The 15,492-nt window shown below is 38.5% G+C and overlaps 1 protein-coding gene across 4 annotated transcripts; it reads left to right on the top strand.

The window, feature by feature from the left end:
* Positions 1 to 439: 439 nt before the first annotated feature.
* LOC101850772 (programmed cell death protein 7) lies at positions 440 to 15,200 on the top strand. Of its 4 annotated transcripts, XM_005090681.3 has the most exons (11): positions 448 to 596; positions 5,080 to 5,870; positions 6,215 to 6,358; positions 7,200 to 7,286; positions 8,531 to 8,662; positions 9,534 to 9,672; positions 10,547 to 10,659; positions 11,563 to 11,686; positions 12,105 to 12,145; positions 12,347 to 12,434; positions 14,982 to 15,199. In XM_005090681.3, the coding sequence occupies exons 2-10, from the start codon at positions 5,124 to 5,126 to the stop codon at positions 12,431 to 12,433; spliced, it is 1,614 nt and encodes a 537-aa protein (XP_005090738.1). In that variant the 5' UTR covers positions 448 to 596; positions 5,080 to 5,123; the 3' UTR covers position 12,434; positions 14,982 to 15,199. The 4 variants fall into 4 exon arrangements, with proteins under 4 accessions (XP_005090735.2, XP_005090738.1, XP_005090737.1 ...); XM_005090678.3 differs by lacking the exon at positions 12,105 to 12,145 and having other exon boundaries at positions 440 to 513; positions 14,982 to 15,200; XM_005090680.3 differs by lacking the exon at positions 12,105 to 12,145 and having other exon boundaries at positions 451 to 596; positions 14,982 to 15,200.
* The last annotated feature ends 292 nt before the right edge of the window (positions 15,201 to 15,492 follow it).

The following is a 15,492-nucleotide window of genomic DNA, read 5'->3' as shown; positions in this document are numbered from 1 at the left end:
CAACAAAAAACAACAAAAGATTAAATTAAAAATTAAATGCCCTATGAGCCTTTTCAACCAAGGTGCCAAAAACGTGCGAGTCTCATTTTTAAAAAGGGAACGGGGGATAAAAAAATAGATTACATGCTCTCCATTGCTGTCAGGGAAGTAGATCTAGTGCCTAGAATTAACGTCTTACGCCTGAGCGTAAGCACGTGTTTTGGGAGGTAATAAAAATACACAAACATAATTCTAAATTAGGCTAAGCATCGCAATCTCTTTGAAGCACAGAATTCTGTGCTTTGAAGACAATATATACGAATCCCTATTAAATATCATACATTCGTGTTACAAAGTTTTCGCATTTATTCATTTCCCTTCAATGCCCGCTTGTTTTTGCAGCGGGGAGATTGCTGATTGAATGAAAGCCAGTGACTCATTTTTGTTTGTTTTTTTACTGCTACTACTGCTATTACTATTGGTTTTATTTCTTTGACCTGGTGACTTATTTCCAAGATTGTCACATTGTCGACTGTGAGTAGTGAAAGGGTAGAGATCTACATTATTATTGAGTAAATCCTATTATTGACGTAAGAGTAAGAGGCCGACACTACAAGGTAAGTAGGTTAGATCTAGATTTAGATCTAGATCTATATCTAGATCTAGATCTAGATCTAGATTCTAGATGTACTGCAATGTCAATGACAACTCTGTTTTTCAAACGCAACGTAGATCTAGATCTAGATCTAGATCTAGATCTAGATCTAGATCTATATCTATATCTATATCTATATCTAGATCTAGAATCTAGATTGTAGATTAGATCTATCTAGATCTAGATCTAGACTTAGATTCTAGAATCTAGAACTAGATCTAGATCTAGATCTAGATCTAGATTTCTAGATCTAGATCTATATCTAGATTTAGATTAGTTGGCAGGCTTACTTAAACCGGCAGTGGACGCTCCGTCTAAACGAAGCTTGATTTTTGGAGTGCTGTGAACGTAGCCTCAACAACGTCTGCAATTGCAAACTGCATTCAGGCAATCCAGGGCGCCGTGAACATAGCCTGCCAAAGTTACGTTCACAGCGCCGCGGACGTAGCCTGCAGACTACTTTACGGCGCCGTGAAGTTGCCGTGAACGTAGCCACTGCGTTTTTGAGTTTTCAAAAGGGCGTGTATACAGACCCGGTAACCAGGAACAAAGTCACAAGGTATACAGACCCGGTAGGGGAACTCTCTTTGTGATTTCGGAAACTTTCAGCGCCCTCTTGGCTCAGGGTAGAGCTAGGTTTTTCTACTTCTAGATATCCTAAATCTAGAATCTAAATCTAGATCCGATGTAGAAAAAGATCTAGATTTTGATCTAGAAACCTAGATCTAGATCTAGATCTAGATCTTCTACTGGTAGGCTGTAACTGAAGGCAGTGAAGGCTAGATCTAGAATCCTACAAGACTTTTATAATGGTTACCTGAAGGTGATCGTATTGTTACTTTTGAAGTAATAATGTGATCAACCATTACTCACCGCCTGCCACCACCCACTTTTATTCTCACCCCGGTGAGAATAACCCATGTCTCGCTATTCTCATCCCCCCCCTGGTGAGAATAGCTCCCACCCCGGTGTGGGCATGAGGCGAGGACTCCCCCCTGACCTCTCAAAAGCCGATAAAATCACCTAGGCCCTTGATGGCTTGGTTGGGAACGAATAATAATAATGTAAAAACCTTTTTCGCCTCTCCAGTTAAAAGAAAGGCTCACTACCGACGCTACTGAGCGAGATGTGGGACCGGCCACCGACTGGACTATTCGTTGTTTAGATCTAAACACTGACTTAATTAACGATGGCAGGCCTCTCACTTTCTGCCTGCAGAAATAAATTAATTATGGTTCACGGAACAGAGAGTGTGTACAAACGTAACAAGACACAAGCACGAGACAATAAAAAAAATTGCTTTTGCACGATGGTAGAAGGATTGTAAATTATTCAGACCAAATGGGCAAGGGCGTTAAGTTGTGTTAACTAGTTTAATTTTATTATTAAGCAACCCGAGCTCTTTCCTTCATTTTCTTTTTTTTTTTCTTCTATTCTTCATTGCCTTTTCTGTCCTCTTCTTCTTGAACATTTGTAGTTTGGAGCCAAAAAAGAGACAGAGAGCCAAATGAAATTCTCCGGGCCAGACGCAATCCAAAAGAGCCAAATTTCTGGGATTTAGCTCCAATCTGACAACCCTGACTGTGACTAGATCTATCATGTCTATTTGGACTTCGGACACCAACATGATCCTGTCCACGGAGCTTCAGCCCCGGTGAGAATAATTGGTTGGAGTGATAGTCAGCCTGAAATATGATGGCCAGCTCTATTTGGAAGCGAGTCTGATTTGATTTTTTATGTATTTCGGACTCGAGTCGGAACATGGGTTTTATCTAGGCCTATTCGGACTCGGGTCCGAAAAAAATGTTTTATTTTTTCGGACTCTGCTTCTAAGTGAGTTTGTGGTTGTAAGGAGGTTACATGATAATGTAACTGTCGTCTGGGGATTTTACGTAAAACCAGAATTAGAAAGAAAGTTACCTCCTACTAGGACTGTAATTGTGTCAAAAGTCAAAAGACTGCACTCTCATTGCCCAATGGTCTACGTACACGGTAACCGACAACTCAAGGCCAAGGTCTTTCCACCACCACTAGCCTACAGCATCATCATTACTTCCACCATCAATTGTCTTTCCACGTGATTAATTTCATTTTGTTGTGTGTTATAGTTTTTCTGTAAAATTAATATTTAAAAAAATCACATCACATAAAATCAACTGCCGTTGCGTGGCCTCTTCCCAACTCCTCCCCCCAGCAAGCCGAGAGTGTGAGACTGCTGCGGGCAATCTCACAGGTCGACATAATTAACTTTGCCCCTGGCAAGATCAAGTCAACTTGGTTGTTTTGTTCATACTAACGATGCAGGGAGGGCCAGTTCCGATAGATCTAGTGACTGGATATTGAAGCTCACGTCTCGATTGTTATCATTATAATAAAAATTTTTGTTTGTAAATGCTGGAAATATTTAAAAACAAGGGTTGGAAGTCGGAACGGATGTCATGCTGGATTCAATTCAGAGTCCGAATATAATTTTGAGTCTCTTCGAAATATATGATTGTAAAGCTAGATCTATGATTAGACCAGACTGTGGTTTAGAGCAATTGATTCTAGTACTTCTTAGGTGCTATTCTCAAATCGAGAACCTATTCTCTTTGCGCCTGAGGATTTGCCTTCCTGAGCTTTGGTATTTTACGTAACATGCAGTTCCGTCATGTTTAATTGATGCTTGCTAGATCTCCTTTACTGGTTACTTATACCTGGTGCCAATTGTCGAGATTGGTTCCGTTCAGTTTGGTCATCGGGGCTAGTCAGATTTTCCTCCATGCCATCTAGTGGGAAAAGCTACCATCGTGACTCAAGAAACTGACGATGACCTTCAAGAACAAACATGATGTTTTTGTTTTCAAGGCCACGAGTCGGACGATCGGTTTGAGGGGGTCTAGATTCCATTTATAGTGTGCACTGAAGCCGCCAGAAACGTAATGTAATGTAATGTAACCGAACTGATCCTCTAATGGGCACCGCCTATTAGTTAGTCAAAGCTGGAACAGGATTATAAGTCCTGCTGATTTGAAATCTATAATTTTTTAGTTTGAGATGGAAGTTGCCCTGGCGTTAGTTTTGTTAAAAAATGTTTCAATTTTGATTTGCACGAGTTTTATTTCTCTCAGACTCTTAATATTCAAAGCAGAACTATGTACCTTATTTTGATATTAAATCTTGATTTAGCACTCTAACTTACTAAGTGCTAAATGATGATATTTTTAGACGAATAACAACATAATGTGTGTGGACAATCAGTTACCTGCCTCTTTGAAGTGAGAGGTGATAGCATTTTTCATTTCAGTGGTGTGTTCAATGAATATACCGTGAGCCTCACTTATAACAGTTGGTTATGAAGGTATTCTGGCTATAGCGGACTTATAATAAATCACAGAGTCCGATCTATGTAATGTGTTGTAAAAATAAAAAGGTTGTTATTTTAGGAGGTATTTAGTAGAGATAGAGGCATGTTTAGCTATAATAATGCGGCTATAACAGTGGTCCAACCTTTGACAAAGTCCTATTAAAGACAAACAGCAGCAAAAAAGGGAATGAAGTAGCAAAATAACGCCCAACATAGTGAATTGCACTCGCAGAACCTATATGGGCCTTAGAAGTTGATTTTGTACACATTTTATGATGTGTCATATCGTGTGTGAAAGCTGGATGCACCTTGGTGCTGATGGAAAGCCAGTCACTTAGTGTGGACTTGGTCTGGCACCACATCATTATATTGTCTCACGATGGGATGATCAGACTTGTAACGGGAATGATATTATTGAATGAAGAGAAGGCATTGGCATTTGATCTACTGCATGTATGTGTGTTCCTTTTCCAAAACTGGTAACAATTCAACTGAATTAGAAATTTTTGTGAAGTGCTCAGAGCATGCTGGAGTCTTACCATGCTTGGATATCGCTACAATAAATGTAATTTTTTTTGTTACCCAAGCATCTGAAATTGTGTTTTGTCAACTTCCATGAGACTCAGAATAAAAGAATTTGCCTATTGGTAAAAAAAAAGGAAAACAAGATGAGGAGAGAAAAAATACCTCTGGAAAAGACAGGGAGGCATTAAAAGACTAATAACTGGTAGTAAGTAATCTAAGTCAGTATGTAATAAAAATATGATTCTATTCGTTAATCATTAGCAACAGTGTATGTAAAATTGATCTTTGTCTATAAAACAGGATTCTGTCATAACAGGGATATAGTCTTGTGGGTCCTGGCGGTCCTGTTATAGTTAGGAACCACTGTACAGTCAGGCTTGGATAACTTAAAACACACTGAGGATTGACTAATTATGCATTTGGCATAATTCGGGTATTCTGTCAATGAACAATTAAAGAGATATCAGTTGGAGAATGGCTATTGTACGAGCTGTCCGTGATTTCAAGTTTTCCTTGTTCATTTTATGTACCCAGCTGTATTTAAATCCCTTTTGTGTTTGATTTTTTTTTTCAGATTTGCTTTGACAGGAACCTGTCTTTCAAGCTCAAGTTTGAGACATGTCTCACCAGCATGCTGCAAGTCCACAAGATGGACATCACTACAGCTATGCACCATATCAAGAACACGGGGCTGTTGGTAATTACCATCAGTACGCTCCACCAAATCCAAGAATGACTGTTCCCCCTCCTGGACACCCCAGTAGTGGACAGATTTTTTCTATGCCACCACCGCCATTACCCGGTGGCCATCACCCTCCTCCAATGAACAATAGTTTTAATTTTTCTCAACCACCGCCAGGACCACAGGCAGGAGTGCCTTTCAGGCCTCCTTTTTACAACCAACCACACTCGAGTAACGTTGTTGCTCCTTTCAATACTCAAGGGATGTACCCGTTAAACCATCCTCCACCTCCACCTCAACCAGCCATGAATCAACCACCTCCTGGGAATCCACCAGACTTTGTGATGCCAACTAACAATCTAAGCGTCCCTCCCCCTACCCCATTTCCCTCACCACTTGGTGGAGCCCCACAGATGCAGTCAAACTTAACGAGGCCTCCACCACCTTACAGTCAGGCAGCTGCAAATCGAAATTCAAGCATACAAAACTCTGGGACATCTCTGTCATTTCAAGCCCCCAGAGTGCCCTCGAATTCATCGTTAAGTCAGGGAAAATCTGTCAGCCGACCTCTTTCTAGAAAAGAAGTAGGGGCCAGAATGTTGGAAGAATGGGTCAAGCAGTCTTCAAAAAGCAGAAAGATACAGAAGAAGTCAGTATCCTTGAAAGGAGAGAATTCTATGAAGGTAGGACAGTAATTGAGTAACCCTAAGTTTCTTGTTGTGTCTTTTTAAAAATGTCTTAATCGATACCTTGTTTTGATAATTTGTTTCGTTATATTCAAATGTGCTTGTTGCTGAATGACACTGAATCTTCTAGAGTACGGAATGTAATATGAATGTGTTCTTATTTTTGCGAGTTTTGTTTTGGAATGGATTATAACTAAACTAAATGTTTTCTTCCTATAATCAACCAGAGTCTAGAGATCATGTTTGGTAATAAGAGAAGTGCTCAACTCTTGACATGATGTTGCAGATGCTTAATGTTTGATTCTTTTTTACATTCTTGTTATAAATGCCTGTACTTTTAGGTTTGGGAGCATGTTCAACATTTGGCAGAACTGAGGAGAGTGTTATCGAGCATGTCTGAGCACATCAGTGGAATGGAGCAGGTTGTGTGCGAGGCAGACAGCAGGACTTGGGAAGAAGCTTCAGGCAAAATAGAAGCTGAAAAGGTATGCTAGGGAATAAACTTTTGTATTCCTATAAGTGAAAAGATACACAGAAGGTTTCAGGGTTGCAGGGCAAAATAACAAAATATTTAGGATTTGCATTGTTTTAAGGTTGATCGAAAGTGAAATGGATTTATTTGGCTGAATACTTTCCTGTTTGATCTGGCCAAAACTGACAGAAAAAAATGCAGCCCTAGAGTTCAAACTGGTTGAAAATGGCTGGGCAAGCTACTTGTTTTTTTCCAATGGGGTTTCCTCAACGGTAAGCCTGGCTGTGATAAAAATGGATTTATGATGTGGCCTTGTTTTGATTTTTAGTGATGAAAGTTTGTCAGAGCCGAGGTCAGTAGTCTTAGTAATAATAATAAAAATATTTGCATATTTATAAAGTGCATTATATCCACATTCTACAGTATTCTCTATGGACTTTACAACTATTAGTCTTCTTCATCTATTCCCATTATCGATATAAAAATGTGAACACTCGAAGGCTGCTATGTGCGGGGGAAGCTGAACAAATGGGCTGCCATTGTTGGTGAAGAACATGAACAGGATAGAGTTAAGTTTCTTGACAATTGTATTAACACTGAAGTGTTGCACTATCATCATTATACAATAGGCTTCATTATTTTTACTGAGTTTCCATATTTCATGATTTCTGCATTTGAGGCTTTGTTGAAAGTTTCTTTGTTAAGAGGTGTCACTGTAAAAAAAACAATCCCAACCCAACTAAAATCACTGCCCCCTTACATGCACTCAAGTGGCCCATGTAAACTTGTGATCCAATTCCTATAAAATCTATATAATGTGTATTGCTTATTTGATGTAACATTATATATTTCAGGAAAAATTGAAAGACTTGCAGTTATATCTGGAGAAGCCGTTGGCGTGTGATATGATGGAGCGTTTAAAGGGAATGAGACTGAAAAGGGTAAGTGTTTATGAGTCAAGTCAGCTGCGAGTGAACCTTGATTCATGATTATTTAAATGTCTTGTTTAGAAAGTTAAAAGATAAACACATTTTGTTATGATTAAATTAAAAATTCCTATTATGTAACTGTGAGAAAAGCTCTTTTTTGTTTTTCTTTTTTATCTTTGAAATTGAGAAATAAAGCCATTTTTTTTCTTCTATTCCTGAAAACTTTTTAAAGCAAATTTGTTCATCTTGATGTACAGTGTTTTGGAATTTAGTGATAAAAAAAGACTTGTTTTTCCAAACAGTTGCATCGTTTAGTCATAGTCTTCATCAAATGAATAGGAACAAACGACATGTACATGTGCTTGTGTTAGAACTCTTGTTAACATATTTTATTAACTTAATGAGATTATTTTATGACATTTTCATTCATTCTCTTTCAGTTATTTGACTGGGCTATGGATTTGACTAGATTTCACGATTTTATATGAATGACCACTATGTCTTGCTGAAGTGCACCAAGGCATATCCTTTGCTTCTAATTTTTTTCTTCTGATGGTCTTCACATGATGTCTCATGTATCCTTTAATGTATGACGTTTTCTGATTATGACCTGTGTATGCTTTTATTATTATAAAAATGTGTATCTCATTTAGAAGACAAATGCTTATGTACGAAAATACTCTAAAAGGTTTGTCTTTTATAGGAAACTTAATTTGTAATGCACTCCATTATCGCCATGCTGATCAAAAGTGATTGTTTGCTTTTTCATTTTTTAAACAATACTGTCATGAGTGCTTCATATCTCATACCTTTTGAAATTATGAGTACACTCTTATTTCATTAATGTGTCTCTCAACTTTTAGATGAAACATGGGTTGACACTTGAGGGAAACTAGTTTGATTCTATATAACTTACTAAAGTTTTGTGCTCACCCTCATGTTTTTGACTGTACAAGCTGAAAATGTTGGCCATGAGGCTTACAAGAGACTGTGGCTGGAACCTGGCTTCATTGTGGTACCCCCCGCACGTATTTCCCCCTCAGAGGCAGGCATGAGCTATTACTTGAAATTTTACTGATATCTTTCACTATTTGTTATTATGCTTAAATGCTGTATTACCAAAAAAAATGTAGTGTGATACAAAATGTAATGTGCTACTTAATTATTTTCCCCAAATATGTTTGCGCCCATATATTTTAGCTATGAGAAAATATTTGCTCATGTTCAGCACAGATCTTGTTTAATCATATCTCCAGGCAAGGCTGAGAGAGGCAAGAAGGATGAAAAGTGAGCAGCTGCAGAGGCAGAGAGAGGAATGGGAAACAAAGAGCACAAAGATTGATCAATGGCAGGAAAAAGTAATGAAGCAGATAAAGGACAAGAGCATGGTATGTATCTGTTGAAGGATTGTCTTTCATTCATTTTTGTTTGCAAAGTAGTAATTTAAAGTCGCGATACCCCCCAAAATTATTTTTAAAAAATACACTTGGGGTTTTGTGGCAAATCAATGAATTCAGGGTTTATTATACTTTTTCCTCCCCTGTTTTCTAATATTAGACAATACTGTATGCAGTGAGTGAACATTTACTTTTTTTTTTTCCTAATGTGACCTGCAAAGGATTTTCCTTTTTTTTAATGTTAGATGTCGAAATTAAGTTTAAGATAATCAGTGCTGTTTAATCTTTTTAGACCATATAAGCATTTTGAATCTGAAGCAGACTCAGACCAAGACAATAGTCGAATGGATAGAAAAGAAGTAAGAGAAAACCTCTCTGATGTGCTTGCTTGCCACCTATATTGTGAGCTCACTCAGTTTGTTTTCTTTTTAAAATTTCTCTTGTCACAATGTCTTCAGGGAAGGACGAGTGACTTATTTGATTAATAAATTGTATAGAAGCATGTTTTCTTCTTTGAAAAGAAAAATTGCTTCTTTCCTGGGAGCATCAGTCCATATCCAGTTCCTTTTAGGGTTTGCCATACAATTTGATATCATGCGGATATCATACTTCTTCCATCAAAGGCAAAGCAGGAGGCTCCATTTATTGGTGGCTGGTTACCGGTGTACTTTCTGTTTATGTGCTGCTTTGTCATAGAAAGCAGAGGCTCTCATCTTCATTTAGAAGGGGGAATGTGATTTATTGTTGTAATAGACAAGGTGTTTTGGTACACATAAGCTAGACAGATATGAAAAGCCAAACGCATCATACTTTGGCCAGTAGGAAAATGGTCTCATATTTTGTTTGTCTCTCATTTTCAAAGAAAGAAAAAAGGAAAGCGGCTGCTGACCAGACCCTCAGTAAGGTGACCAAGGAGATCCAGGATGCCAACAGACTTGTGGAGACAATGACAGCACTGCAGAAACTCCGACTCATTCGACGAGATGCTGCTGTGAAAAGAGGTGACTATTTCGTCGCCTGAGTACAACAACCCTGTATCCCACAAAAACAAAATTTTACGAAAGGGAAAAACTTTGTCAATTCATCTAACAATGTTTACTAAAAATTAAAGTCTGAATGTTGCACAGGCAATGTTTATTTAACTACATGTGTAAAAATTTGACACAAAATCCGCAACATTACATTTAGTGGAAAAAGCAAAAAAAAAGTGTTTTTTTTACATAGTGTGGGTTACAGGGTTGTTGTGCTCAGGCGACGATTTAGTTTTAGTAAAAGTTTTACGGCACTTGCAACACAATTAGGACATGATACAAGTGCCGAAGATTAAAGATAATAAGATACATATTAAAGAAAGAGGAGAGATTTAATAAGGACAACAGATGTTTTATAGGAAAGAAGGAGTTACCAACTTCAGAACACCCACCAACCTCCCACTTGTACCGACTGCATGGCATGTTAAATGTTGCTTGGCTCTGTGTTGTAAGGGTTTGGTAGCTTAGGGCCCGCCATTAGCTCAGTTGCTGTCATGCAAAAATATAGTGATTTATGTCCCTACTGATATTCTTTTGAACTTGGTTGTAGTGAGTTTTCACGGCTCTTCACCCACTTATCTCTGTCCTATGGGAGATGGACAATAAATCTGAGGCTCCACCTTCAACCATTTACCCATCAGAGCCATTTACGTACACATGATTGCTGCTATCTCCAGAGTCATAGTCATAGATGAGTGCTGTATTGGGCATTTGTGCAACTGTTGTCTTCACTTTAGAATGTAGAGTTTTTCTGGTAATGTCTACCCAGTAACTGGGTTATCTGTAAAAAGTTGTATTTGTATTGACACTGAAATTCATATTCACCTGTGACTTTTCTCTGCAGGTGATACTGATCTCGGAGAATCTAGGCAAAGTTTTGAGCAGAAGATCACAGATATGACACGGCTTGTGAAAGCTCAGTTAGAGCATTACAAAGAAGAAGAATCAAGACTGAAGGTAAGTTTGATAGATTATGAAATATATGTCAAGCCCCTTTTGTTAACTCAGAGAAGTTGGCGCGTCTACTGGCTAGATGGTGTAATGAATTTCATATTGATGTGTTAAGAACATCTTTGCATTTATATCTAATAATTGAAATCGTGTTTTCTTTTTAAAGCTGACAGCCCATAGCTGGGATCAGGCATGTTTATTTGCTGCTCATCTTTTCATCTCTACTTCTGTCCGTCTTTCTCTCATATCTCGTGTAAAACAAGCAGTTGGATGTAGCCTCGTGAAACGAATTCTGGTAGTTATATTTTATATTACTTGACTCCTATTACTCTCAAGAACCCCCCCCCCCCCCCCCCCGAAACAAACAAGACTACATAGTACTAGAGTTTATGTTTGGAAGCTCCTAGTCCTGTTTCGGCTCCTCTCATAAATCAACATACAGGTATCTTATTGAACTTTTGTAGTGATTCGCTGTAATCTTTGGAGGGGGGTTGTAAACTTGAATGGGATCTGATTTTGGTATCAGATACGAAGCACAGTGCATGTGCTTCCCTTCCCTTCGTCCCTGCTGTATTCCTTCTTTGTTCATGAATCAGGGAAAATTGGCAAAATGACTCATCCCATTCTTTAGCTGTCGTAGTACCAGTAGCAGTTAAATTTTTACTCACAGGCAAAATATGAAGTTGGGTGTACCAGTACAAAATAATCCATTGGTCTAAAGGTTTTATTAAATCTCAGATTGTTTTAAAGTTTTGTTGTAGTTGTAGTGCGGAAAGAGCTTGGGGTTGGAGGGGAAGTTCTGCTTTAATTGATCAAGCCTTGGAGTTCTATACTATGATGCAGGCATTGTCTCTTTGCTTATGCTTATTGTTACTGCATGTTGCTTCTTCTCTTTTTTGTTTTATGCAGAGCATTATAAAGTCTGAGGCTGAGGAGAGTGACAGGAAGCGAGAAGAAATTGAAAAAGAGGTTGAGAGGTTGAAGCAGAGCGCTGAAGATTCTGAGCTGGAATCATTGTTATTTGGACCCCAAGGTAATGAAAAATATCTCACATATCATGTTGAGATGTGTTGTGACCTTGTAATTCTTTGGTCTGTTTTGATGATATGCAATGTGTTTGGTCTCACTGGAATTAACACAATTTTTGTTTGGCTGCATTGCATTTTGACTGGAGTTGGTTTGTCAAAGAATGGAATTTGGAGCAACAAGGCTAAATTTACAGCATATATTTCGAGATATTGGGTTCTCAAATTTTAATTCTTTTAGATTAATATCTGTTACAGAGGCAACAATTTTTGTGGGTTTTTTGCGCTCTTGTTTGTGTGTGCTGATTCTTAAGTTTTTGTTTTCTATTTTCTTGAATTACATCATAGGAAATTCTACAAATGAAGAATGGAGAAAGAAGTAACTAATTTTGGATTTCTAAAAGGGTGTTTTTTTGTTTTTTTTAGCTCTTTGGAGATGTCCAAGAGCTTTAGTGTCTGTGTCTCTGGTGAGTTGGTAATACTAAACCTGTAGAATATATGTCTTTTTTCAATAATGTTTCAACTTAGTTATTAGAGGAAAAGTGTTTGGAACTGGCTGTTTGAAATGAATTAGAAATAAACTACATCATTTTATTCCTCTTAATACACACATGCATTATGAACTTGCCTCAGGTTAAGATTTTGTTTTTTCCTTTTGGTGAAAACAGGTGACACTCCGGAAGCAGACCCGCTGTATCCATTTGTTCAGTTTTACAAACAAGCTGAACATAGTTTACAAGCATTTCTGCAGATAAGGTTAGTTTTGTATACTTTTAGATTAACAGTTAATAACACTCTCTTTAAAGTCACGAAACAATTTTGTTTGCTCTATTGTTTCAATTTCTGTGTGCAGGATACTCATTAGTCTTAATTCTTTTGATACACTAGGGATTCAACAAGTTTACGCTATATTCATTAAAATATTGGTGGATTTGTTCCTGTGAGCACTCAAACCATTTGTAGAAAGGACGGTAAATGTAGCAGTAGCAGGGGATCAGGTGTAGATCTTGGGGATGGCGAAACCCCTTAAAACAACACTTCAGTGACAAGCCGGATTCAAAGAGTTGAGGTAAAGTGCTTTCCTCTCATGTTCAAATTTTTGGTCACTTCTCAGTTCAGGCCTGCAGGGCTGGTTGGGAAAATGGCTTGATTTATGAGTCTGTTGAATCATTTGTTGAAAATAATAATAATGTAATAATAATAATTGCATTTATATAGCACATATCCATGCTCAAGAGCATGCTCTATGCGCTTTACAACTATTATATTACCCCAGCAGACCCTCTGAGAACACTCAGAAACATTCTCGGCTTCCGCGGAAGCATACAGTGCAAAGTGCCTTTCCCAAGGACACTACGTCGGGCCCCTGATGGGATTCGAACCCACAACCTTACGGTTACGAGTCCAAGAGCCTAACCACTAGGCCACCGACGCCATGCCGAAAAGCCCACAGTCGATATTCCCTGAGATTGAGATCTTGTAGGGGAGTTCGGGAAATATGTCATTCAGTGTCTAATAATGCGCTATAATGAGAGACAATTGGAAGTGCCTGCTATTTTTCTCCTCGTCTTTGGTTACATGTTATATTTAGGCCTACTGAATTGAGCAAACTATCATAACTCAAGGGACCCACAAATGGCAAAATGCCACAGAAGCTTGTGTTTTCTTACAATGGAAATAGTATTTGGCTAGCCGGAGAGTAAGAGGCTGTGATGTGATTGTGTGTGTCTGGTGTCAAATGGTCGTGTAGAACAACCTCTTTGAATACTTTGATGTCTCTAGAGTTATTTTTTCTTACTGCGGCTAGCAAAACAATAATTATTATACAACATTTTGTCAAGATCTAGTAGAAGTGTGCCGGTGCTGGCTGAAGGCTCTTATTCTTAGTTAATCAAGGGCTGTTAATAAAATGTCTTGCCCTAGCATGTGCCCCAATAACTGCCCAGATGTCCTGTGCTTGTACTCCTCAATGACAGCCCAGCTGTCTTGTACACCCTAGTAGTAATAATCGCTCAGCTGTCTTGAAGCCTGCACCTCAATTACAGCACTGCTGTTTTGTACTTCTCAATAACCACCCAGCTGGCTTGTACACCCCAATAACTAACAGTAACAACCCTGCTGTTTTGTACACCCCAATGACAGCCCAGTTGATTTGCACTCCCCAATAACAGTAGCAGCCCAGCTGTCTCGTACACCCCAGTGTCAGTCTAGCTGTGTTCATTGCCCACTCGGTCACTGGGTTCTCCCTTGAAGCAAAAAGACAAAGAGAGTTATGGAACAGGACACGTTTTCATAGTTTTGGGATACCTTTAGGTAGCACTTATAGTACTAGTCCTTGTCCGTCACTGTCAGCAGTTGTGTGAGATTAGGCTAATGTTATTCCAGGGCTGCCAACCAAATCCGATTTTTGCGCAATCATTACGATTTTTTAGCCTCACTAGGAAATTCCTATCGTAAGGCGACTTATTACGATTTTTACAGTCAGCAGATTTTTGGCTATAAAAAAAGTATATTTTTGGCTCTTTTTTTATTTTACAAGACTAAGTGCAGACGTGTTAAAGCAGAACTTTGGCCTTCACATTTATTTAATTTTCGATAAGCCGTATTTTCTGTTATTAAGACATATTTTTGTTCATTGTAATATAATACAGTAATTTGAAAATGAGAGCACTATTACTAATTTTTGGGGGAAATGACTAATTTTCTTCACGGCCATTACTAAAAACCATAGGGATGGGTTGGCAGCCCTGACATTCCCTTGAAGACCCCTTGCATTTTATTTTAAATCCACAACGTGCGTGGCGTCGGTGGCCTAGTGGTTAGGCTCTCGGACTCGCAACCGTACGGTCGTGGGTTCGAATCCCGTCAAGGGTCCGACGTTGTGTCCTTGGGAAAGGCACTTTACACGAATTTTCCTCACTTCACCCAGGTGGGAATGGGTACCCGGCTATAGACAGCGAAAGATCTTGTCAGTTTGTTAGTGTTTGAGTGCTTAATCGGCTGCTCGCACTGTATGCTTCCCGGGAAGCTGAGAATGTTTCTGAGTGTTCTATGGTCTGCTGGGGTAATAATATAGTGTAAAGTGCATAGAGCCTGCTGCTGAGCGGGGATATGCGCTATACAAATGCTATCTATTATTATTATTATTATTAATGCAGAGCAAATTTTAAGGTCAGCATGAATGAGAACCTCTTTGCAGAGATTTTAAAAATAAAGCTCTCTGTTCTATTTTTATACAATGCTGTACTTTTTTTTCTTTTCTTTTTTCATCTGACACTGTTTTTTTCCCCTTTTTCTTTACAGATATGAATGGGATTTGTTTTTGGTACCGGAAAATTCATCTGGAGGATCTTCGATTCCAGGCTCTTGGGTCATGCCTGAAGGGCCAAGCTCTAGCATATGGGCCAGTGCCCAAGTGTAACTGACATGTTGTTCATGCTGTCTTCACTCATACAGAAGGCTGGCAGCTGATGTTTTTGTACCTTTTCTCAGAATACAAAATTATATGCACTCTGAATATATGCATTTTGAATTTTGGTCTTTTCTCTTCAAATTTATCCATAGTACAGTCGGGCCTCAATAACTCAAACACATCAGGGATTGACAAATTTATGTGTTCGACACATCCATAATTCGGGTAAACAAGCAAAAAATTTGAGAGATATTAGTTGAGGAATGACAAATTGTATGAGTTATCCGAGTTATCACAAGTTTTTTTTTGTGTTTTTGCTATCTGTGTCCGACTGTATGTGTTCAATGAACTACATTTCTAGTGAGTTTCTGTGGTTTGTACTTCAATTTCTGTGGAAACTGA

Source organism: Aplysia californica, unplaced genomic scaffold (assembly GCF_000002075.1).
Source record: "Aplysia californica isolate F4 #8 unplaced genomic scaffold, AplCal3.0 scaffold00020, whole genome shotgun sequence".
Classification (NCBI taxonomy): domain Eukaryota; kingdom Metazoa; phylum Mollusca; class Gastropoda; order Aplysiida; family Aplysiidae; genus Aplysia; species Aplysia californica.
Note: the sequence above shows the minus strand (reverse complement) of the source record. Positions and strands in the feature narration are given on the sequence as shown.

What these genes read in the sequence shown, in the direction of transcription:
- LOC101850772 (XM_005090678.3), top strand. Translation starts at nt 5,124, where the DNA reads ATGTCTCACCAGCATGCTGCAAGTCCACAAGATGGACATCACTACAGC. An exon ending in AAGGAGAGAATTCTATGAAG is followed by an intron (nt 5,871 to 6,214) that starts GTAGGACAGTAA and finishes CTGTACTTTTAG; the next exon opens with GTTTGGGAGCATGTTCAACA. An exon ending in AAGAAGAATCAAGACTGAAG is followed by an intron (nt 10,660 to 11,562) that starts GTAAGTTTGATA and finishes TGTTTTATGCAG; the next exon opens with AGCATTATAAAGTCTGAGGC.